At 37.3% G+C, this 24,408-nt stretch overlaps 1 protein-coding gene across 3 annotated transcripts in view; it reads right to left on the bottom strand.

The window, feature by feature from the left end:
- The window catches only part of LOC134852131 (laminin subunit gamma-1-like), a 273,304-nt gene that overhangs the window by 15,319 nt on the left and 233,577 nt on the right, over positions 1 to 24,408 (bottom strand). For 2 of the 3 annotated variants that reach the window (XM_063868421.1, XM_063868422.1), the window contains exons 2-9: positions 17,374 to 17,510; positions 17,133 to 17,216; positions 16,645 to 17,060; positions 11,975 to 12,933; positions 11,551 to 11,837; positions 7,088 to 7,218; positions 3,511 to 3,611; positions 2,554 to 2,694 (exon numbers count right to left, since the gene is read on the bottom strand). In XM_063868421.1, the coding sequence (XP_063724491.1) occupies positions 2,554 to 2,694; positions 3,511 to 3,611; positions 7,088 to 7,218; positions 11,551 to 11,837; positions 11,975 to 12,933; positions 16,645 to 17,060; positions 17,133 to 17,216; positions 17,374 to 17,433 (2,179 nt within the window). In that variant the 5' untranslated portion in view covers positions 17,434 to 17,510. Of the gene's footprint in view, positions 1 to 2,553; positions 2,695 to 3,510; positions 3,612 to 7,087; positions 7,219 to 11,550; positions 11,838 to 11,974; positions 12,934 to 16,644; positions 17,061 to 17,132; positions 17,217 to 17,373; positions 17,511 to 24,408 lie in introns of those variants that run through there. The other variant, XM_063868423.1, reaches the window with a different exon arrangement.

Below are 24,408 nucleotides of genomic sequence, written 5' to 3'. Positions count from 1 at the left end.
GCGAGAACAAAGGCAGAGAAATGCCGTTGAAAAAAACCTTGGTGCGGTTGGACTCAAATGGAAATGGAGGAAAAAGGCCAAAGCTACATACCAACAAAATACCGAGAGAAACGCTCATGAAACACTAGAGACAACAATAGACAACATCCTACTTGCCGATGATACAACGATGATTGGATCGAGGAAAGAGCTGCAGGTTGGCGGCGGGATGGAGACAGTGACAAGAGCATTAACTGATCTCCAGCAAAAAGAGAATGAGGATAAGCGGGAATGGATCGAGCTAGGGCGACCAAATAACGTGCGGTTCCTGGGGACATGGCTCGACCTCGACGAAGACATGAAACAAAGGATAAAAAGAGGGTACGGAGCTTGGGCCAAAATGAGGAATAAGCTGGCCAAGTCGCGAATTTCGCACCGGAAACAAGCCCAAATCGTCCGAGCTACGGTCATGACCACGATGCTGTACGCCTGTAAGTCCAGACCATGGCGGGAGTACGAGTATTCAAGGATCCAATCAGTCATGGATCGATGCTACAGATACATCGTCGGTCAAAACCTGCGGAGAATGGCAGATGAGAGAAAGAACATGTTCGATATAAGAAGGAGCCTGGGTGTGGCAAGAGTTAAACGAGAAATCGAGAAACAATGTATGGAGTGGTGCGGACATGTGATGAGGATGGCGGACTCAAACCTCGTTAAACAGACAGTGAAGGGATGGCTAGACAACAAGACGTTGAAACTCGGGAAAATAGGGGCCAAACCGACACTACAACGATTCTGGAAAAGGAAACTCCCAGAAATAGAAGTGGACCCGGAGTATCTTGAGGTGATAGCCGGTGACAGGACAGAGTGGAGGAGGAAGATAAGAGACCGATATGAAAAGGGGTGCCTGGAAGATGACAGCAAGTCGAATGAAGAAAGGCGTAATCAGGAGCAAATCCTGGAAGACCACCGGAAGTTGTCGGGAACCGCGATGTGGCTTCTCAACAAATGCACTTCTGTGGACTCTGCCAGCAATCTGGTTTTGCGGAGAGAAGAGCGCTGATGGTCCACAACCAGCTAAAACATCAGCAACAAAGGGAACACCTCGGAGGATACGAATGCCAGAAAGGTTGTAAGAAAATGATCAAAACCCCACAGGCAAGAGGTACACACGAACGAACGTGTCTAGGGGATGAAGCTGCTACAAAAGCCGAGTATCACAGGAAAAGAAATGAAAGTCTGCGCCGGGAGAGAGAGAGTTAACAAACCCTGCTCAGTTTTTCTGTGACGTATGTCAGGAAGGGTACGCGACAAAAGCCGGTCTTTCCTCGCACATGAGGTCTCATCAAAGAGTGGAAGCACCATTACCGAGAGAACCGAGAACCACATGTTTAAAAAGGATTCCACATCGAGATGAGAACGGAGAGTGCTTTTACCAGTGTCGGAAAGGCTGTGGAAAGACGTCACGAAAAGCAGGCTCAATCGCCAGGCATGAAAATGCATGTGAACCTCAACCACAAAGGGAAACAGAGGTGATTGAAGCTCCCACACCGGAACTGCTAAACGAAGGGGACCAACAAGGTACATCTCAGTCGGTGCCAGACAGAGAAGATCAAATGAGCCGAACGGAGGGGGAAGCGACATTTGTAGGATACCAGTGCGACCGCTGTACCTTTGTGGCAAAAACAAAGTGCGGACTGGGGTCACATAACCGAAGCCACCTAAGGAAGGACGCTGCGGTCAGACTGGGGGGTACAGGAGTGGAATCAACATCTTTGTCGGTTCCAGACGAAAGGGACCAACCCGGAACATCTCGATCGGTGAGCCAAACGGAATGTGAGGAGCCAGGTCTAGGGTATCAATGCGAGCGCTGTACGTTTGTTGCAAAAACGAAGTGTGTACTTGGGTCACATAACCGGAGCCACCTTAGGAAGGACGCGGCGATCAGACCACCAGAGGGTAGGGTGGAATCAGGGACGACAGTGGAGTTGGAGGTACCGGGGAGCGAAACCAGGGGAGGGTACCCCTGCGACCGATGCAGCCTTGTTGCAAGGACGGCAGCTGGGTTAAGCTCGCATAGACGGAGTCACGAGAGGGCGGATCTGAGGAATCGGGGAAGACGATACGAAACTGAGGAACGGAGGGAGAACGAGCAGGAACTACCGGAAGCAAGGGTGGAACCAGAGACGACGACGGCGGAGCTGGAGGTAGTGCAAGGAACGCCAACAGGTTTTCCCTGCGATCGATGCAGCCTTGTCGCAAAATCAGGAGCTGGATTAAGCTCACACAAACGAAGCCACTTAAGAAAGGAAGAGATGAATCGGAGACGGACTGGGGGGGGGGGGGGGGGGGGCGAACACCTGACCCCGATGGAGCCCCCTGTTTTTCCTTCAGAAGGAACTTTTATCCCCTAACCCCAGTGACGGGCATGGGCCTCTTTTGGCTCGCAACTCCCAACAGAACAGAACCCAAATAAGGCAAAAAATTATAACCACTTCCAAGGCAGCAACTTTGTAATGAGCGGGGAGACGGCTGGGCGTATATCTTGGTGGGAGATTAAAATATAGCTACCTGGCGCACAGTCCTGACAATGTGTACCGGAGTAGGCTTCCGGGCATTGGCATATCTCTGAGGCCACCTTCTGTGCACTGGTGAAGGAGTACTCCTCAGTCGCATACTCCAAAGCTACGTTCTTCAGGTCACACGAGATGTCTGAAATGAGACAGAAACACATGAATAACAGTCTCTTTTCTACTACTCCCGCCACATTTGGTTTTTAATTGGCCATAACCTAATATAATGAAACCTTATTTGAGAAAACTTAAGTAAAATTTAGTTTTTCGCTGGGAAATCTGAAACTTAAATTCCATTTTTGAAACTAGAAGTCGATCACATCCCATAGTAAAAGTTGCATTGCAGTATAACACAACGCTCCGCCTGTGTAAATAACGCTGGGAATTATGAAGACCAAAACCATTTTTTAGCTAAAAACAAGCTCCATTCTCGCCCATTTGCATTTTCGTTACTGGAGAGCATAATTTGCCTTCCACTTAGTAAATGCATTATAAGTTTTAAAACTGAGTCTTGTGGTTGTTTAATTTGCACTGGTATAAGTCTTGCGGTTTTTTTTCCAAGTAGAAGCCTCAATTCTGTCAGCTCATCAATATACTTCTTGGTAGATCACCAAAAAGCATATTGATGAGCTTTCAAAATTCAGGCTTTTACTTGAAAAAAAAACAAGAATTATACCAGTGCTAATTAAATTCGCTCGTTAAAACTTAATTCGCAATCGCATTTATCTTTGTTGGCATAGTTTTGCTCATTCAATGAAAGCTACATAGACGTAAATGTAGTTTATCCGAGAGAAGTTGACTTCAACTCGCAGATTTTATGCATGCATTGGATACGATGGTCCTAAAAGCAACAAATTCTCGACTGAGAGCCGTGCGCTGTTACCTTTACCATCATTTACTTCTTTTTGAAATTTTTCAATATCTCAGAAAAATTTAGTGTCAGTTATTGCTTTACCTCCGTATGCGCCTCTGATGAGTATGCTGTTGACATTGAGGAGCATCGACTGAAAATCAACGGGTGACAGGGCAGGCTGCCAAGCTTCAGTCTCCGTCAAGCTGAAATAACCAGACACCGAAATGCGACAAGGAGAGAATATAACTTGTCCACGTCATTTTCGGGATGCCGAAAAATCTTTCATGAACCAATTCGTTCATAAACAGGAACTTTTCTAGTCTTTCATAAGCTTTTCATAAACAGGAAACCTAGTCTCTGCAACAGACTCGTCGTATTTAATTAACGTCAATTTGGCTTCTTTAAACTTGAGAAAAATCAAAAAAGCGGATCTGAAATGTACAACAAATAAAAGAACCGCTGAGATCAAAACCTCAGTTGGAAAACGTCAATGAACGCAAAAAACCAAAAATGTCAATGAACTTAAAAAACCAAAAAGAAATCTATATAAATTCAATCTTTTATAATAGACATTTTGATTTTAAAACAACAATTAGAGAAAACTGGATCAATAAAAGTAGTTTTTTATTCTGCTGTATCCAGTACTCAAATCCAGGTTGTAAGCTAAAACTCAATGACTTTTCCATTGGTAAATTTATACCTCTAACATAGCCAACACTTAATTGGAAAAAAAGGTCAATGAACTCAAGGAAACCAAAAAACATCATGTTAAAGCTCTTTAATTAATTCAGTTATCTTCGATGATTGAAACTTTTTTATAATACTAACCCCATTTATAAAATACTGAATCAATGAGTAAATTTTGCTTTCAGCATTGCGCTACAAGATAGCGAACGGAAAAAAAATCCAAGCTGAAAAAAAAACCTTGTAAAAATAACTAACACTACAACTAAAACAGCTCAGAGCTTTAAAAAATCATTGAGAATTATTTACAGAGCGTCAAATCAGGGCGACAAACTTTGGGGAGACCTCTGTTGATCCGAAAAAAAAAACTGTTGCCATAAAAATTTTAGGATTTAGTATTTTTTGGACCCATCCGTTCTAAATACTGAAACTCATGATCGCAAAAGCGGATGATATTCCACTCAAAACTACGCAATTTAGGTCGAAGAAGCCGATACAACATAAACCACGACCCCGAAAAAATCTCTATATACCAAAGTTATTTACGGGAAAAAAGTTAAGAAACCGATTGCAACACTAACTCCACATTCGAAACTAAAAGTCAGTCACATATTTCATGAAAAAGCACAAAAAATAACGACCTCACTTAACTTCTTCAATGCGATCATTGCCAATTCTACAAAAACCATGCAAAAAGATGCAGATAAGCAACCGAAAAAAACGGAAAATCAATTTACTTTTGACTTTTCCGTTTTTACTGTTGAAAAACCTTAATATTTACTAGTGATAGAAAACATTAATTTCTCGTAGAAAGAGAACAGACTGAAACACACATCACCGCTTTAAATCGTTCTTGTAGAGAACAAACTCGCCGTTTAAATTAAAAATTTAGACACGAAAAATAATAATTCAGCCGACAAAGATTTCTTCAGAAAAAATCTAGCCAAACGAAAGAATGAAAAATTTTTGTGAAACTTATTATTTTCGGCAAAAGGTAAATTTTGATCTATCTATTTTAATTCTATTACATTAGGAAAAAGGAAAACAACAAACAAAGCCAACAGACAGTTGGAAAAGAGTCAATGATTTCAGGGAAACAAAAAAAACTGGTTTTTAAAAAATATAAACTTTCGACTTCACAGCAAAAAAACATATATAACATTAATGCTCTTTGAATTTCCAGCGCAGTTTATGATTGACACATTTTCTAATTAAATTGAAGTAATTTGAGAAAACTGGATAGGTAAGAGAAACTTTTATTCGACTGGGAAACCTGTAAACTGAAATTTGATCAAGTTTGTCATGACCTTTTCACTTTTGACGTATTCAAAAGTCAAAATGCGAAAAATCAAATAAGAGCGAGGGCAAAATTTTTATTTCAGGAACAGTCCTGAAAAAACCCAAATCATCACGACATAAATAAGAGACTTCACTACGTTCATGGACTATAAAACGGTGAGACAAGCTGATCAAAGTTTCTTATTTTGCATTAAAATGAATTCCAAAATCCAACTAAAATGAATTGTAAAAGTTCCACTTTTCTATGCAAATAAAGGTTATATCACATTTTCAGCTCTTAGAACGCCCCATCTTTTTTATTACCGCCTTTGAAAATATGAAACACAGAGGAGAGAAAACACAAACACTAGCGAGAAAACGACAAAAAGTAGCTTTATAAAGTACAATAAGAAAAAGTAAATAAACCTCGAATTAGCAAAAATTCGGCATTGCCTGAGATTCCAACCTGCGACCATGATATTAAAAGTCACACCCAATAAACACTCAGCCACGGAAGTTTATTATATGGAAGATAGAAAAATCCACAGAGAAAGCAGAGAACAGATGCTATGCAATTTCCAATGCTACAGAAATTTCCAAATAAGCGATCGCTTTTAATGAATACTTTTATTTGCGAGTTAGGCCGATAAAAAAAGGTTCTTAATAACACACTAAGCTGACGCAGTGTAAAAAGGGAACATAGGAATGATGGACTTGTTGGAAAAACAATTACCAGAAAATAAGCGTTGTTTGTTTCATCATCAAAAATTAGTAGTTTTGATAAAGTTTTTGATATCTTTACATCTCTAGTCAACAAAAACAAAAAAGAACATATTTGAGAAAATCAAAAAAGCTGATGAGATAATATCGAAAAAACTAAAGGTCCACATCCTTGGAAAAAACCGATTTCCATTCGTGTCAATACCGTTGCTATGAAACAACTTTTGCTTAAAATCGAGCAATGTATACGGTCATCAAAAATCAGGGTCAATTTAGTTATTACCGCGCGTTCATTGCCTCTGTTTTTCCAAATGAATCGACTAGAACTAAGAAAAAAATCAACGGTCGAGCCGCAAAAAAATTGAGCATGAACAAATTGTAAGAACTTTTCTTGTTGAAAAATCCAAAAAAAAAATCAACAGGACCTTTATCAGCTCTTCACTTCGTTCATTGACCTTTAATACAACCCGCCCAATGTGAAAAAACTAGATCAATAGGTTAAGTTGTTAAAGCCGAATGAAAAACTGCAGTTTTGAAACAAAAAGTCAAGCCCTGCTGGCACTTCGGTTACCGGAGGGAGTAATTTACCTCGCATTTCGCGAATGAGTTTGAAGGGAACTTAGAAAACTATTCAACGCTATAAAGTAGAAACGCTAAAAAGTAGATATTTTACAACAGCTTGAAACTTCTAAAGAATTTTCCTTTTGAAAAAACGTACAAAAACACAAGACTAATTAAGTGTCTTCACTTCGTTCAGTGACACCCAATATAGCTCCAACTTATCAACTATATCACAGACTTCTGAGTGGCTAATATATTTTCCGGGCATTAGGTTCTTTGGGCAACAGTGGTTATCCAATTTATTTACAGAGTAAGAAACATCAAGCTGGATGAATAAGATAGCAATGTTTTATAGAACAACTAAAAAAAAATAGCATAAAACGATTTATCCCAAAATTGCTCAAATTTGCTTCTATATTAATTGCAGTGTACCCACGTGAATTCGAATTTGTTCCACTGTCTGGCCCTCAGTGGCGTGTTTCGCTGCCAGTAGAGTCCCGCCATCACGCGAACAACCTTTTTCCCAACAAACCCTTCTACAATCACATCTCGGTACGAAGTCATCACCTGAAAAAAATGATTTGTTGAGCCCAATGCCAGGCTTTCGGAAATATATTGACAAATTTTTGATACATCAAATTCAAACAACGGCTTTAAAAAATCAGATCAAATTCAGTAAAAACCAGTTTGCACTTTTGAGCGCACTTAGGGTAACGAAAACCAACTGCAAGAAAATAGGTTTGAGCAATTTAACCAAATATTCATCATTTTCACAGAGGCGAAGCGGAGCTTCGCAACACTTGCGACACACTAAAAACTTTGCATTAGAAAATGTTGATAAAAAAGTAAATAATGTTTTTGAAATTTAAACTAAAAAAATAGTCGAAAAAACTGTATCAACAAGATTCATAATTTTGGCTCAAATGATGTCCATGAACAGCCTTAAAAAACCTTGAAAGACAGAGAAAGAGCGTCAGCTTAGGCGAAACAATATAGGTCGACCCTCATTAGCCGAAACGCAACTGTAGTCAAAAATAGTTTCAGGCTATAAAGGTTTACAGAGGCGAAGCTGCGCTTCGCAAACACTTGCGAGAAAACGACCAAAAAGCAGCTCTATCAAGTGATGTCAGAAAAAAAAGCCCCGAATTTGCAAAAAATCGAGGCTTAACAACAACTCGAATTAGCAAATCGCAAATCATAAAGCCATATTAGGTAAAAACTATGCATTTCAAAAAACTGCGAGATATATTGAGTTAGAAAATTTCTGAAATCGAGATTTTAATATTGATATGTTGTTTGAAACAAATAGCTTTCTAAAAATGCATCAACTGTGTAAACTCATAAAATTTTAGAATGTCAAAGCACATGTTATCAATAAGCTGTAAAGCTGCAACTAAAAATCAAAGGTGCAACAAAATATCAAAACATCTTACTGCCCATTCGATGTAGCAAATTTGACGCAGCAAATATTGTTGCTTTAAGTCGCAACAATAAGAGCGAATTATTCGCAACAAAAACCGCAAAAATATTTGCGACGTAGGTTGGAAAAAAAGAAAGTTCACACTATAACACATTGCTTCGCAAGTGTAAAAATCAAAGTTCTTAAGATCCATCCCCAATGAAAAAGGCAAAAGCGTTAAAAAGGCAATTGCATATAATTGAAAAAATAATAATAATTTCTACCTCAATGAAATATGAACTTGTTCATTTGAATTTTCAAGAAGTTGAGCTCGTCAGCAGATAAGAAACAGAAATGTGGTAGAGAGTTGTTTATGGGGGAAGTCTAGTTCCCCATTACAGGTCACTTGCTCTCGCAAGTCAGAAGAAAGAAACATTGGCATGGTGAGACAGTTAAGAAACGTAAAAAAAAATCGAGGAATCAGTGATATAGAGGTACAGTATGATAAACACAGAGTCGAAGCAGCACTTCGCATACACAAGCAAAAACATGACCGATAACGTAAATGGGGAAAAACTGAATGAGTAAAACTTGGAGTCTATACAAAATTTCTTAAGTGAAGCACAATTATGACGCATTGTTAAAAAAAAAACGAAATTTACCAACTAACATGCCTCAATTTATAGAGCAGTCTATGGAGCAGTAATAACATGAAAAAAAAATTGAATGTAATATAATTGTTTTTTTTTTTTAATTTGAGATTTTTTTGTGAAAATCAACCCCCACACGCCATATAAACTACAAAATGATAAATTTTGGTTCTAGTAACAAATCAATTATGGCAAATAACCTTCCTTCAACAATTTGGAACGATTTCTTTGACGGATTTAAGTTCCGCGTTAATAGCGCGAAATATATCGCGCATTAATTGTCGCAAATTGGCCAAAATGGCAATTTTAAAACCCTCATAACTTTACAAAAAATGATCACCGGTAAAATATATTTCCAAATTAAAGCTCAGGACAACAATACTTTTTGAATGATATATTTTTAAAAATCCCGTCAAAAATGGCTAGTTAAAAAACCACCCAGGGCACAAATATTCCGTTACAAAAGTCGGAACAATAATAGTCTGTGTTAAAATCCTTATCATTGGCTGTACTTAATAGCTGGTTATTGATCAAACTAACGCTTTCAAAATTAACACACTTTATCGCAACATTATTTGCGTTGCAACAATATTTGCGACTTAGGTTGAAAAAAATATAGTTCATACTATACCACAAGCTTTGCTTGTGTATATAGGTACAGTTAGAAACTCAGAGGGTACAATTTCACGAAAGATAACTTCGATATATTTAGAAAATCATATCTAGAAATTTAAACAAAAAAGATGAAATGAAAACACTTTTTTGATCAAAAAGAAAGCCAATTCGAAATCCAAAAACTCTCATTTTCCTTTATGATCAAACTTTAAACACTACACTAAAAAAAATTTCATCCCAAAAATACTAAGTTGCTCATAATAAAACTGCCCAATGAAATGGAAAAAATTTGCTTAAATGAAAAAAATGATGACTGAAACTTTTTAGATAAAATTGACAACTCGATTTGAGGAAACTGTATCAAATTATATTTTTATATCGCTGAAAATTCTGAAAACTCAAGTCCATTTTGGAAGCTAAAAAGTAATTCACAAGTTTTCACGCAATTTGCACTTTCGTATTTCAACCTAGACACAGTTGCACAACAGATTCAACACGAGAAAAGCAAGAACACAAAAAAAATTAATGAGTTTTAAAAATAAATACACTGTACAGGGATCGAGCCACAGACATCGAGCATTCATATCAAAAAATCTACATAACTGCAACTGACGAGAAAAGGACAGCAAAACTTGCAACTCATGAAAGTGAAAACACAAGCTATTAAGCAAAAATTTAGTCCACTCATAATAAAATACAAAGCTCGCATCTGTAAAAAAAAATTATAGTCAAATTCAGTTTACTTGAAGTGATATCGCCAAAATGGGAATTTGAGATTGAAGAAATGATAAATTTTACTTTAAACCAAAGCCAACAGGCAGTTGGAAAAGAGTCAATTAACCCAAGAAATTTTAAAAAACGCTGACTTATCTTATGAAAAAATCTCAGCTGTCGAACTCAAAGTAAAAAAATAGATGCCCTTACAGCTCATTGCATTTCTATTAAAATTGATGATTGGCATTTTTTCGATATAATTAACTCAATTCGAGACAACTGGATCAATAAATAAATTTTTTTATTTCGATGGAAAACCTGATGATTAATTCCACTTTCGAAACTTTGAGCCTGAACAATATCTTAGACTTCTCCTGGAAAAAAGCATCTTGACCTATATAAGAGTCTGAACTACGTTCATTGACTCTCAAAAACCGAGAAGAATCACACGAACTTTAAAAATATCCACTTCGTTCATTAATTTTAAAGAAAAGCAATAGATGCCTCGTCGTAGGTAAATGCCTTAAAATTAAAAATTTGTAATAAAAAAAGACGGTTAAGCAAAAACTTTAGCCTGAAATTAAGACTTAAAACTTCAACTATGAATTCAAAAAACAAACCAGATGCGTCATAGGTAGCCTCTTTACTACTATCAGCACTGGGTCCGTAACTCACACTGTCACTATCTCACTTGCTTGAATATGAAAAACCAGGAAGCAATGAAGCACTTTACGCGTACCAATCTCATGCTGCTTTCATGGAGCAGAAACAACTTTGTGATCTTCTTAACAATCGCCCCTCCATGGTATCTGATTAAGAATTGCCACCCCTTTAAATAAAAGCAGTAAATTAGCACTAGTGTTCTCTTAAAATTCGAATTTTGCTGCATCCTAAAAGTTCAAAAATTCTACTAACTTAATCTACTTGACAATGATAACACAAAAATAGCCAGCAGCTTGGAAAAGAGTCATGAACGCAAGGAAATTTTAAAAAAATCTGACTTGTTTTTTTGAAAAAAAAACTTCAAATTTCGAATTTCAAAGAAAAAAATAGATGACCTTAAAGCTCTTTGAATTTCAAGAACAATTTATGATTGACATTATTTTGATTAAATTGACTCCATTTGAGAACACTCGATAATTAGATAAAATTTGTAATCCGCTGGCAAAACTGAAATGAAATCTACTCTGGAAATTAGAAGTCAATAGCGTTTCTGTCACCTTTACACTTTTACTGTTCGATAGTGCAGTTTGCCTTCCTTCTAACAAAGGAAATGAACTTAAGTTTAAAAACAATCAAAAGTCAAACCGCAAAAAAAATCAAATTTGAGCGTTGACAAATTTTGACTCTATCCTGAAAAACAGACAAAAAATCGAGATATAAATTGAAATAAGACTTATAAACTATCAGATACTGTCTAGATTAGATTACTTGACCTCTTCTTATCCGAGTGTTCTCAAGCTGCTGCATACCTGGCTATCACGCTTCCTTTGTTAAGGCGAAATATGAAAAAAATATTACCTCCGAGAAGGATCCGATCGGCTTCAGCTCGAACGACAGCTTAAGTCCATAACTTGAGATCCGATTGCCCACAAACTGCTTGGGCACCTCAAAGTACACAAAAGTCTCCGGCGTCGACTTCAGAGCACAATCTGATGCTGCGTTGGAAAAGGAAGAGTCGATACTGAGGCTTTTTTCTGTGGTCATAGATGATGACGACGATGAAGTTCCTCTGAGGACCATTCGACATTGGGATCCAAGTAGAGTCATGGCACGCCATCCGCCAATATTTAAACCGTATTGCTGGTCTGAAACGACAAGAATGCTGGATAATACTCCAGGATCGACCCAAAACCTATGTATTTGCCAGTTGTTCGCGAACCTTATTTTTTAATCAGATTTCCAAAACAGGCTAACCAGATTTCAAAGAATTATTTTTTCTTACCAATTTTGGAAAGATCTGATTGAATGTTGTCGACATTCAATATTTTGTTTGCCTCCGAGCAATTCTTTGAGTGGTCATAACAAAAGCATGCACGACATCCTTCGTCATTTTCGGCACTCAAATCAAAGTATCCATATTTACAGTTTTCGCACGATTTTCCTTCCACGTTAGCTTTGCATGGACAAGAACCGTCTATCGGATTACAAGTCATTCTTGATGCTCTAGTTCCTTTTAGGTCGCACTCGCATTTGGTGCATCCTTCAGTTGAACCAAACCCGTAGAACCCTGGAAGGCATTGGTCGCATAATGGACCGGTAATTCCTGGTTTACAATTACACATTCCTTTCGAATCACATTGCATATCACTGGATCCTTCTTTGTTGCAATTACAAGGGTTGCATTTACCATCTCGGGTTGAAAAATGCTCTGGTAAACATTTCTCACAATTTTGCCCGGCTGTGCTATTTTGGCACTTCAAACAGACCCCACCATTTCTGAACCCATTCCTTTGATAAACGTCATTTTTGAAAACGCAGTCACTGCTGCGACCATTACAGTCGCATCTTTCACATTCAAAGCGAGTTTCACCCAGTTTAAGGGACTTCCAAGGTTTATTGTGATGGAACCTCAGACAGTCTTGACAATTCGCTCCATCTGTATTATGTTGACATACACATACTTTATTCTTTGGATCCGTTAAGTCACATTCGTTAGCATGACCATTGCACATACATCTACCTCGTACTGTTATGTCACTGATTGCGTAATAGAAGCTCTTCAGATACATTGGATTATCTCTCAGAAGATCAGATGTAGATCTAGGCGTGTGGATTCTCAGCATGGCTAGCCTTATGTATCTTGCTTCTATTTTAGTCTGTCCTCTAGAAAAATCAACTGTGCCTCCTGATTGAGGTGAGAATCCGGACTGAGATTGATCACATTTCTGTCCCGATGATACTCTGGAATAAAATTAAGCATGTCTTAGGGTATAACAATCTCGAGCAGCAGAACTTAGAAGAGCAAGTTTACACTCTCTACTTGCTCGCTATAGGAGCTCGAAATTACACTAAAAAGCAAAAATTTGAAACCGTTTTCTTGACGCCGAGAAAATTTTTTAAGAAATCACGACGATGAGGGCTTTAGTAACTATTCCAATCACGACTGACATTGCTTTATTATGATATTTCATTCTATCTATTTTGATGGTAGCTGATGTTAAACACCCATACACTTAAGAAAACACCCAAAGACAAAGTTCCTCCCCCACTTGCAGAGTTCGAAGCAAGAAATCTTTGAGGGACGCTTCATGCAGCAAACTACAAAAACAGTCTCGGCAAAAGAGTCGTTTGAAACACTTGATTACTTTTTAGATGCTAAAAAACAGAGCACTTAAAAAATTCAAAACCTTTAGAAAACTTCACAGCTATCGAAAAATTTAAAAAATACTTAAATTTTTATGGAATTTTAAAAACTTCAATTTGAGAAAAAGTAAAGAAACACAATTATCAGCATTAGCATTAAATAGTTTTCATTATTCACCGAGAGGCTACTAAGCAGACAATACTTGGGTAGACTGCTTTAAAATTTTCATGAAAAAAGTGTGAGAGATTAAATTTTACATTACAACCGAGTAGAATTATTTTTAAAATAATCAATTTCTGCATGTAACAAAGTTTAAAAATTGAGCAAAAAAATCAAATTCCAAACTACGGAAAATCAAACCTAAGATGAAACAAATTTTAAGAAACTTTTTTTCATCACGTTTAAAAAATTCTTCGCTACGAGAAAATTTCCGACCACAATGATTAAAAGCAAAAATAAAACAAACATTTTTTTTCTATTTTGTTTTAACGAAGGGCGACTGAATTGCAAAAAAAACTTCTCCAATGAAGAGTAATAATAGCTATATGTCGGGAACAATAACTTCGTCTACGTCGTACTGAGATAAAGTTTTGGACACTGAATTACAAAGAAAAGAGCTTTATCAAAATCGGGATAGAACAAAAAACATTCTACGCCATAGTTTTTTCTTCCTCCATAGGGGCACTTTAATGCAGCAAAAAAACTGAACCAGCTCCTGTTATCTATGGTCAAAATCGTGTTTTTGAGTGAGGAAGGAGAAACAGCTTGAAGAACGTTATACTGGTTGCAATTCACAAGTCGAAACTTTTCGTGCTAGGAAAAAATTAGTTGAAACTTCAACAACTTCTTATTTGGCTAACTAATCATTTCATAGCGTTATGCTCTCTACTCGCTCGAAATTGGACTAAAAAGCAAAAAATCAACAACGATTTTCATTGCAGAAAATTTATTAGACGTTTTCTAATGTCCTTCTATTCATGGCTGCTATGGCTTTAACAGGGCAATAACACTCAGGAAAAACATCAATGATCAGTAAAAACCGTTTCTACATAAGGTCATCAGTACAATGAAAAAAAAAATAATACCCATTTAAAGCAGTAAAAATGTAAGCCATGAAATGAAAACAGAACAGAATTATAACAAAATTGCATGGAGAAAGCCACTGGAATGCGGGACAATATAGAAAAGTTACAGCTTCAGGGTCGACTCGCATACCTTGTACTCTTCTTTCGTATGGACTGAAGGCTTTTTCTGATGTAGTGCTTCCAAAGTTGAAAATTAAGCGGAGTCTCTTACTTTTTCATAGAACTTTACCTTGCAGCTCTCAATGCTAACACCACACCGTTAAGGTGTTTAACTACTGCGCTAGTAATTCTGGAATGTTTGCGCACACTTTTGGCTACATGGCGGGCTGTCTGCTCAGCATACTTGACTGCCATCTAGAACAACAAGCGATTTCATATACCACGCTGCTAAGAACTATTTCCGGTAGTTTTAATTTCAGCGATGGTAAGGCTGTTTGCTTAATAAGATGACAGAAAAATTGGCTATTTTCCGAAAAGGTTCGGAGAAAACGTCACTCTTGGTTCTAGAGCTCGTTTCTAGGCCGCCTTTTTGTGGTCCTGGTGTTTATGTCTTCTTCTTTGTGCTTCTCAATGATCTAGTTGAGAGTTTTGAGGATGATGATTTCGTAAAATTCTGTACTCAACTTTTTCCAAAATATATGCAAACTCAGTAACAAATTCCGTGAAACAATCCCCCTAGAACAGGCATTAAACACATGACTTAAAGTTCCTTGAACAATGTTTTTCTTACATCTCACAGGTGTTACGGCTCTGAAAGATGCAGCCAACCCAGTATCAGTTCGTTTTCTGTATCAGGACGAGTCAACATCAGCTCCTGTCTCTGTCACTCGAACACCAAGAAATGGAGGCCTTTCATCTTGACGTGCAAAAGTCAATACCAGGTTTCGATGAAGTTCGTTTACTCTCATCAAGATTCTTTCGATGTCACTAAGTTTTGCACTCGATATATGCCAATGATTTGTTAAGGATTAAGCCTTTCAGTGGAAAACTTAAAAAAACCTAAACACACCCGAAGACAAAGTTCCTCCCCACTGTCAGTGGCCGAAACAGCAAAATTCAAATCAAACAAAAAACTTTCTACAGACGCATTTGGTTTCCTCTAATTGTGTCTAATGAGATAAAACTCGGAATACACTAACAAATCCAACAGAAAAACGCAGTTATCCTTCGCAAACACAAGCAGCAAAACAACATACTTTAAAGAATTTGAAATATTTTTGCACAACAGCGATAAAATAGATGTAGGATGAAAGCACCATGACGCTCATTAATTAGCAAACAGAACTAGGAACAATGTTGCAATTGATGAAGGGAAGGGATTTTTTAAAAAGTATTTTGTTTTATATTTAAATTAATTAAAATCTTTCAAAGAGGACCTAGTGTGGTTACTTCGGTTATTCATATATTGGTGCTAGATTGTTATCGATCTCAAAAGTGATACCGGACATTTGAAGAAGAAAAATCGGCAAGTAGGCCGACAGAGTTAAAGCCGACACTCAATAACCTGAAACTCAGCCAAAAATTTTTTGTCAAGGCATCATATAAAACAAAATTCCATGTAACGCCTACATAGGATCAACGATAGCTATATAAGGAGTGTATGCGAAATTTGAAACTAAACCGACAGAGTTAGGTCGACAACCATGAAGCCAAAAAAGCATCAGCAGAAAAATATAATCGAAACTCTATAATTGTACATGCACCAGTCGTAACTAGTACCCAGTAGTTAAATTTGAAGTTTTATGAAATTGAGCATGTCAGCAGCAAATCAGCAAGTGATTTAACCGACTTTGTTGAAACTAGTAGTTATCTCGAAAAAAGCTTCATGACTTGCAAAACGTTGAAAGTACAATTTTTTCGAAATAACCTCATCCAAAAAAAAAAACATTTTTCAAAATATCAAGTGTATTTTGGCCTTTGTCATATGCAGCGAGAGAATTTTTTTCTACTTGGCAAAGAAGCTCAAAGTAAAGTACAAAAAAGTAGAATCGGAAACCAAAAATATGGCATGTCTTCTCTTCCTAGCGGTGAATAAATTTGCAAGATTCAGAACAGTTCTTCTCGAAAGATTTTTAAAACACCTTTCTGTATTCCGATTCACAAATAAAATGGCTTCAATATCAAATAGAAATGCTCTTTGTTGCACGGTACCCGAATTTGCATGAAAAAGAAAACAACGAAGGCCATACTTCTCTGTGTTAAGGAGTAAAGATTCTAACTCACCCTCCATACCAAGGATCCATTTGAAATTCTTCCATACAACCAACACTGTAAAACCTTACAGCATTCCATTCATCGTCAAAGCTAACTTTTGAGTATATGACCATACTATATGGTCTAGGGGACTCGAAGGTAATTGAGATACGATCAATTTCTGAAATAATCCCAAGATCTACTGTCAAATTGACCACCATCTCGTTACGATCTTTTCTCAGGTCAGCTGACTTGGAGTTCATATCAAAGATGGTGGCACTTTTCCAATGGGTCCTAGAAGTTCCGTCAACTGAGTTCTTCGGATCGTAAATGAGTGAACCCGAAGTGTCAAATTGATTACAATCCACATTTCTGAATTCGTCTGTTCCCCTAGTAACTGCTTCTAAGAAATTCTTTTCTCCGCTGATTCCACAAGTACTCGTGGCCTGCAACCCCAAAAAAACGCAATAAACATTGAGAGCAACGCATTGAAAAAAAAACAATAGAAAAAAACTAACGGATACTTTGACACCTGACGCCAAGCTGACTGTTTCAGGCTCGCAAGCATAAGACACCGTTCCAATGTAGCATGAGTTGGCATTCTGAAACAAAAACAACCCCAATTCTTGCTTATCTAGAAAATTCCGAGGATTTTGACTGGATAATGTAATGGAGGATCTCCTGACTGTAACCTCGGTTACTATGATACTTTCGACCTTCTGATTATATTTTTTTCAGATTCAATTCACTTAAACTTACCGCTCGTCGACAAATCAAAAATATTCCAAGCAGAAATAATTGAATCTGCTTCGTTTCCATTTTTGATCCGATTGCACAACCCGTATAACTTTCGAAATCACTTGTTCGAAAGTTATATTAAGTCGAACAAAAAATCTGAAAGCAGTAGAAGTGAACAAGAGGGCTAAGCGGAACTTCGCACCATTGCGATACCAGGGAACATAACCAGGCAAATATAACGAAAAACAAAATCTCCAGCGTCAAAGCACGTAGCCAGAACTTCCGGAGCAGCAACTGAGCCAAAAGTTAAAGGCTTGACGTCACTTGGGACAAAAATAAAATGTTTCCTGGAAAACTTTGAAATAAGAAATCTTGAAAACTCAAAGTTTCTACGCCTCTTCGTCGAGAAGCAGAAAAGATGAAATAGCACTATGCTTCGCAACATTGGATGACTAAAAAACAACAACAATTATATCGAAGAAAAATTGGAGTTTAAATAAAGATTTTGAAACGTTTTTGCAACTACGTGCATCGTTAGGATATTAACAATGAACCATTCTTAAATGTAGATTAAACATCAACTTTCCAAAATTGGTTTACATTACTCTACAATAATGATTTAAAAAATTCAAGGTCTGACGAAATGATGATTTACATTATTCTAAAAAAAATCACAGAAAAAAAACGTTTTGACCCCCCTTTTCGAAAAGTGCCACGCCCAAACAGTGAAACATCTAAATTAGACGCTCGAGAAACTCGGAAAACGATTACTTGACGAAAACGAAAAAATTGTTTCACCAGACATTAAGTTCAGTTGAATCCGATCATACAGGCGATTTTTCGTCTCTTTCGATCAGCTCGTGCTGTATTCCTTTTTAATTCTTCCGTATCGAATTTATTGATTCCAGTTTTTCTCCAAAAATTGTCCAGTATGTTTTTGAATTCATTGGCAAAAAAAATAACAAAAATAATCTGAAAAAAAGTCCAGAAAGTAGTGAAAAACTTGGGTTGGAACACTTAAATAGGTGAGGGGGTAAAAAATATGTGAATTTGTTTTATGCCGATTTCGAAGATAAGTAAGGGCGAATAGAAAAATTGGTGATATAATATGATACTGTGAAATCTTTCGTATTCTACCACACAGTTCAATTTGTAATAATCAATGAAATCTCTACGGAAGATACGTCGAAGACATAATTTGTTTTTGTAAAATGAACCAAAACGTTAAACTTAATAGAGTACAATTGTTGGATAAGAACTTACAATTTACTACAGAAAAAGTTAATTAAACCGGCAAATTTTGTTTTGTTTATGAATACTAGTAAATCAAAAACGATAGATAACTTGCAAACGGTATCGAAAACCAACTGATAGTGCTTTTTTTAACGATTTTTCTTTGCTGGGCACCCCTCTAGTATAAGAAGAATTTTGTTGAAGGAATACTGCATAGGATATTTTGTTGTACCAGCAACTGGAACATTTATGATTTATCAGTAACTGGGAACAAAGGAGGAAACTTGGAACATAAGTCATTACCCAGAATCCTGCTGGGCATCAAAACATTAAAAACCTACAATATAGGAGATCCTGAAAAAAATATCAAAATACCAGCAATATCAAAATACCACTATTCTCTAAGTTTTGCGTTTTGGTTCGTTTTACAAAACAAACTATTTCTTCGACGTATCTTTCGTACAGATTTCTTTGAAGCTGAAACAATTTGCGAGATAACTGATAAGCCGACAGCACTGCGAAAACTTGAGTTGATATTTGAACGAATAACTTCAAAGGTCATGTCCGGTTTTAGTCCTGTCATAGCGCAAAAAGAAAACTTGCCTGCCGTTGGTTAAATCAACAAAAGCTCACACTTAAGTTTTATTCTGACATTGTGAATGTCAGCTCAATTTGATTTTTTTGAAATAAAACATACATAAGGAGTGAAATTTTATTAATTTAACCCAAGTACTTATTAAAAGAAGTGGGCAAATCGGAAAAAAAAAATCGGACATAAGTTTCAAAAAAAAATGAACGAAATATCTCCAAAAAAGAAATTTCCACAAAACTAATTTAACAATTATGTGCTGGCCATTTTACCAACTTTAATGCTAATCATTTTGATTGAGAGAGTTTTCTAACCGCAAAATTTTTGACGTTTAGTTGCACAAAAACAATGATGGTAGTTATGCGAAAACGTTCGTATTTTACAAAAAACTTTTTTGAATGATAATTTTTTTAAAAAAATGAAGTTACATTATCTTGCTACATTACCCCACATTCCAGTAGCTTGTTTCAAAAGAATTTGCTATATAGCAATTCTATTTGGTTTCAAAATTACTTAGTTTATAAAGTTTTTTACTATGATTTTAATTTGTACATTTTTTTTTCAGTGTACTGACGACAATGTAGAAAATGATTTTTTGAGCATTGATGCTTTTCTTTGAGATTATGACAAAATATCAAAACATTTTACCATGGCCAGTTTTTCAGAAGATATTGGAAAAACGCAACACCAAATTTTGGAGAAAGATCTACGATCTGCACGAAAGTTCAGTCTTTGCTCAACCTGTCTGAAAAAAAAGACTTTATTACTAATTTCGTTCCCTTTAAAGAGGCAGCCAAAGACTTTTTTGAAAACAGAGTGTTGCAAAACTTCCAGAAACGTTTCTTGCGGTAAAGAGAAAACAAAACGCATTGCAGACAAAATAAGACTCTCAGCCGCCTTCCATACGTAGTTCATGTAGGGGTAATGTTGATGTTCCGCAGTTTGTTCCTGATTACATTTCCTTTGGCCCGAAGCCTTTTCTTTTGGATAAAAATAATAAATTGCCTTTTATTGCGGGTGTGGATTATTTTTTGCACCATCTGAAGTCAGAGGGCGCGGCCAAAGAATTTCTAAATGAGGTCAGTTCACTTTCACTTAAATGAGGTCATTTCACTTTCATAGGGAGATGAAGAAACGACGGCAAGACCCCACTCAGAACAGAGTCAAGAAATTTTAAGAAAAAAATCGGTGAAATCGTTCCTTTTGATAAAGCGCAGGGACTTTGTCTCATAAGTAATGATGACTTTGATTCTAGCTTGAAGTAAGTACTTTCTGGCAAACAGTTCAAGAAAATTACCTCTGGCCATCCAAGAACCTTGTACACGAAACAGACTCTGCTTTGAACGGCATTTCAAAAAAGTTGAAGCACGCTGGAGATTTGGCAGATCAGATAATTTGTGTCAGGGTTTCACAATTTACCCTAAGGTGCACAAAGAAGGTAATCCACTGCTCCCGGTCTTATGTCGGCCAGGAAGTTGTTACAATAACCTGAACAAATGGTTGGCAGGCCTGATCTATAACACTCCATCTGCAAATATCGAAACATCTTTTGCAAAGATGAACCTTTTACCTGAGGGAGGTTCACTTGAGAGAACGCGAAGAAATCTATTCAACTAACACGGTCTGATATACAGTCGCCAATTTCTCGTACAGCATGTCACAAGCTCACAGGTGGAAATAGCAGTTTGCACTGAGTAGCTTATGTTCTGAGAAGACTGGTTCATCCAGCACGAGCAAGCCGCAATGGGCGGTGTCACGGCCGTTTTTCTTGAAAACGTATAGTAGTAGTAGTAGTAGTAGTGTATGGATGAAGAAGTTCAAACTAGCTCTATCGTCGGATTCACCACAAAAATATGACACTTGTTGTGACAAGTGCGGCGTGAAACTTACTGCCTGCGGCTACTCGATCAGATGTCAGGTGCGCTCTAAGTGGTTTCAGTAGTAAACAAAATTCACCGTGGAAGAGATCAATGAGATCAAAGAGCTCATGACAATTTCCAGCTGATGTTGTGGTTGTAACCAAAACAAAATAAGAATAGCAAGAATTTTTAATTGTTATATGGATGACATTCTGAGAAGTGCAAAACCTGATTACAACATTAAAATCTAGGAGAGAGTAAAAAAACTCCATCAAAACCTGGAATTCACAATTGAACGTCAAAAAATATGATGTCTTCCATTTTTTGACATGCAGATGAAACAGACAGGAGCAGATAATGACACGTCCTGGTACAGAAAACCAACTGATACCGGGGTTGATTCTCTCTTTCAAATTCCTTACACCGATGAGATATATAAGAAAAAAAACATCATTCAAGGATATGTTCATCGTTATTTTAATGCCTCATCCAACAGGCTTTCTTTCATGGAAAGTAAGACGGAGGTTGTTTGTACGCTGGAGAAAAACCAGTTTCGATCTCAAATTTACGAAACTATAATCTGTGAAGCTCGTACCAAGATCTTTGAGAAGCCCATAGAAAAAGACACAAGTACCAGGATCACCTAAAAGGCGACCAAGAAAGGGATATTATTTTGTCATGCAAAAAAAGGCATTCAGAGTGACGTTTTCTCGATACGTCTCCGGCAAACGGCCCATGTTTCTGTATTCTTTACAAATATACAGATGAAGATCGCCTGACCATCGCTGAAATCAAAGGTACCGGAAATAGTTCGTAGCAACGTGGTATATGAATTCTTTGATCTAGATGTCAGTCTAGCTGTCGGACAGACAACCCGCCACCTTCCCACAACATTGCTCGAAATAACTAGCCCACTAGGTGAACATCTAAACGGGAGTGGTGTTAACATTGACAACTGCGAAGTGAAGATCATAGGTACTGCAAGAGACTCCGCTAAAATTTTAACCATGGTGGCATTTAAAAAAAACTAAAACAGCCTTCGGTCAACTAGAAGGAGGAGTACAAGGCGCGCGAATTGATCGTGTAGATGGATCCTTGTTACATCATCCCTTATTCCGATGGCGCATTCTGAATAAATTTGTTATTATGCATTTCTTAGTGTTTTCAAATTTGTTTCGTTTCAAAAATCTTACTGCGCTTTTGTAATTGTTTTCGTTAAGTTTTCAGCGTCGATGACAACATAATGTCAAAAACGTTCACAGACAATTAGTATTTTTATTGAGATCAAAATTTTATTTAAGATTTTATTCTAAATCATGTTTTTTTTTCAAAGAAATTATATTTCTGTTTCAAAAATGGCTCTCTGAAAGTCATCTTAATGAGCTGGAAGCAATAGTATACAATCTTTTGAATCTCCTTCATCCGTTTTATGCTTATCAGAAACTTGTTTAACGGAAAACGACTATTGTAAATTTTTAGGTAACCAGACGGTCAAAAGTATCATAGTAACCGAGGTTACAGTCATGAGTCCCTTCATCATGTATTCCAGTCAAAATCATTTGAATTTTCTAGATATGGAAGTGATAATGATAAAAGAAGATGACAAGTGTTTAAGTCCTTTTCAATTAAAATCGATACGGGTTACGTTTCTTCATTAAGAACACGCAACTCGACACGAGATAATATAATACAAGTGTTACAAGTAAAAAATTTCGTCGAAAGTTATTTTGTCATCTATTGTTCCGAGTACGCAAGCGGCGTTCGCAATCTGTATTGCCAGGGAGATTCTCTGTTTTAAAAAACTGCCTGCTCTGGGTTCCTCAGTGCATATGCTTAGGTTCTTACAAAGCTTGCTCAAAAAAACTTCTGTGCTGGGGCCGGCCGCGCCCTGAATTTCAAAAGCTAGCGGTTGAAAAAGATATCCATCATTTACAAGATCTTTATACTTGTCAATTTTTCGCTCTTCCGCTTCAGCGGCAGCCGTACCAGGGTTACAATCAGACCCGGCATTAATCCTAGAAGGAGCTAAGGAGTCTACTACCAATACATCCCACAAGAGCTGCTTACCATCAGCCCATGGAACGAGCGTCAAACCGTCTGGTCGCTTCTGATCGGTCCTGTAGAGGTGTCGTGGTTCTAAAACAGACGGAATGTGAGTAGATGATAGACTCTGCTTTATAAGGGCATTCAGGTTTGAATGCCTAGAGAATCTCCCTGCACTTTTGAGGCAAGAAAGACCATGCCAACCATCCTCGGTAACGTCTTTTCCGCACACGCATTTATGCCGTTCGCATATTTTTGATCCTAATCGAAGTCCTATCGCAATTCTGAGTTGTTGGTTTGACAGTTTTAACCTTAAATTTTTGCACGGGATGACGTTCAACCATTGGGAGCCAAATCTATCTTGGAACGCGTTGAACCTTTTTACGTCCGTTGGTTCGAGTCGTAAAATCAAGTCTGCAATTTCGCTGTCAAAAATTGGCTCCGTCCATTTTTTTTGTATTTCATTTTCCGGAGCCATTTCAATTTTTCCAAGGTCAAACCACCGTTTAAGCGAACCATCATAGGTTCCATCCACATGGTCCAATCCAAAGATTTCGCTCAAGGCATCTTTCGCTCCTACTGCTGAGGCTAAGAAAGCGGGTAAAGCGAGTAGACGAGCGGAAGAAACGCCCAAGCCACCTTTGGCTGCCGGGAAAACTGCTTGTAAAAACTGGTTATCATCCATTTTCACGTTAGTGACCTTGCATAACGAATTTCTTAGTAATTTATCGTAGCGTTCCAAAAAATCATTTTGCAAAAAACAAGGGCTCTTACGCAAAAAGTATAGGAGTTTTGGCATGCTAAAGCAATTTTTCAGGAGGTAAAAATCATAATGGGCGTCTAGTTTGTCAATGACATCCGAGATTTTTTCAAGCTCCCAAGTTTTTTTGTCGAGCAAATCTTTTCGGCAAAGTTCACCGATTGGAGATCCTAAAATGAGGAGTTCTTCTTTTGTTTTTATTTTTATTTTGTGGCATATTTTTCGAAATTGTGTTAAAATTGAATCATACTGTGTACTAGTAGTCGGTCCCAAAAAACAAAGTTCACACTTCCCAGTGTTTAAGCTCAGGCCGTAAATTTGTTCCGATTTCAGAATGTTTTTAAGGTCCCGGAGTACTACCTTATAGTGGTCGGCTAAATTCCCATCATCTAAATACCAGATGTTAATTTTCGACTCCAACTGTTTGACTAGTGTATGAAATGTTTCTGCAAAAAGGGGTGGGGCTTCAGGATCACCTTGCTGAGTTCCGTCTTCTGACATTATGACAGAGCTTCCGTAAAAAAGATAACTAGGTTTACCATACGCGCAATGGGTGTAATTATACAATTCGG

Source organism: Symsagittifera roscoffensis, chromosome 7 (assembly GCF_963678635.1).
Source record: "Symsagittifera roscoffensis chromosome 7, txSymRosc1.1, whole genome shotgun sequence".
NCBI lineage: Eukaryota > Metazoa > Xenacoelomorpha > Acoela > Convolutidae > Symsagittifera > Symsagittifera roscoffensis.
This window is presented reverse-complemented; position numbering and strand designations above follow the sequence as displayed.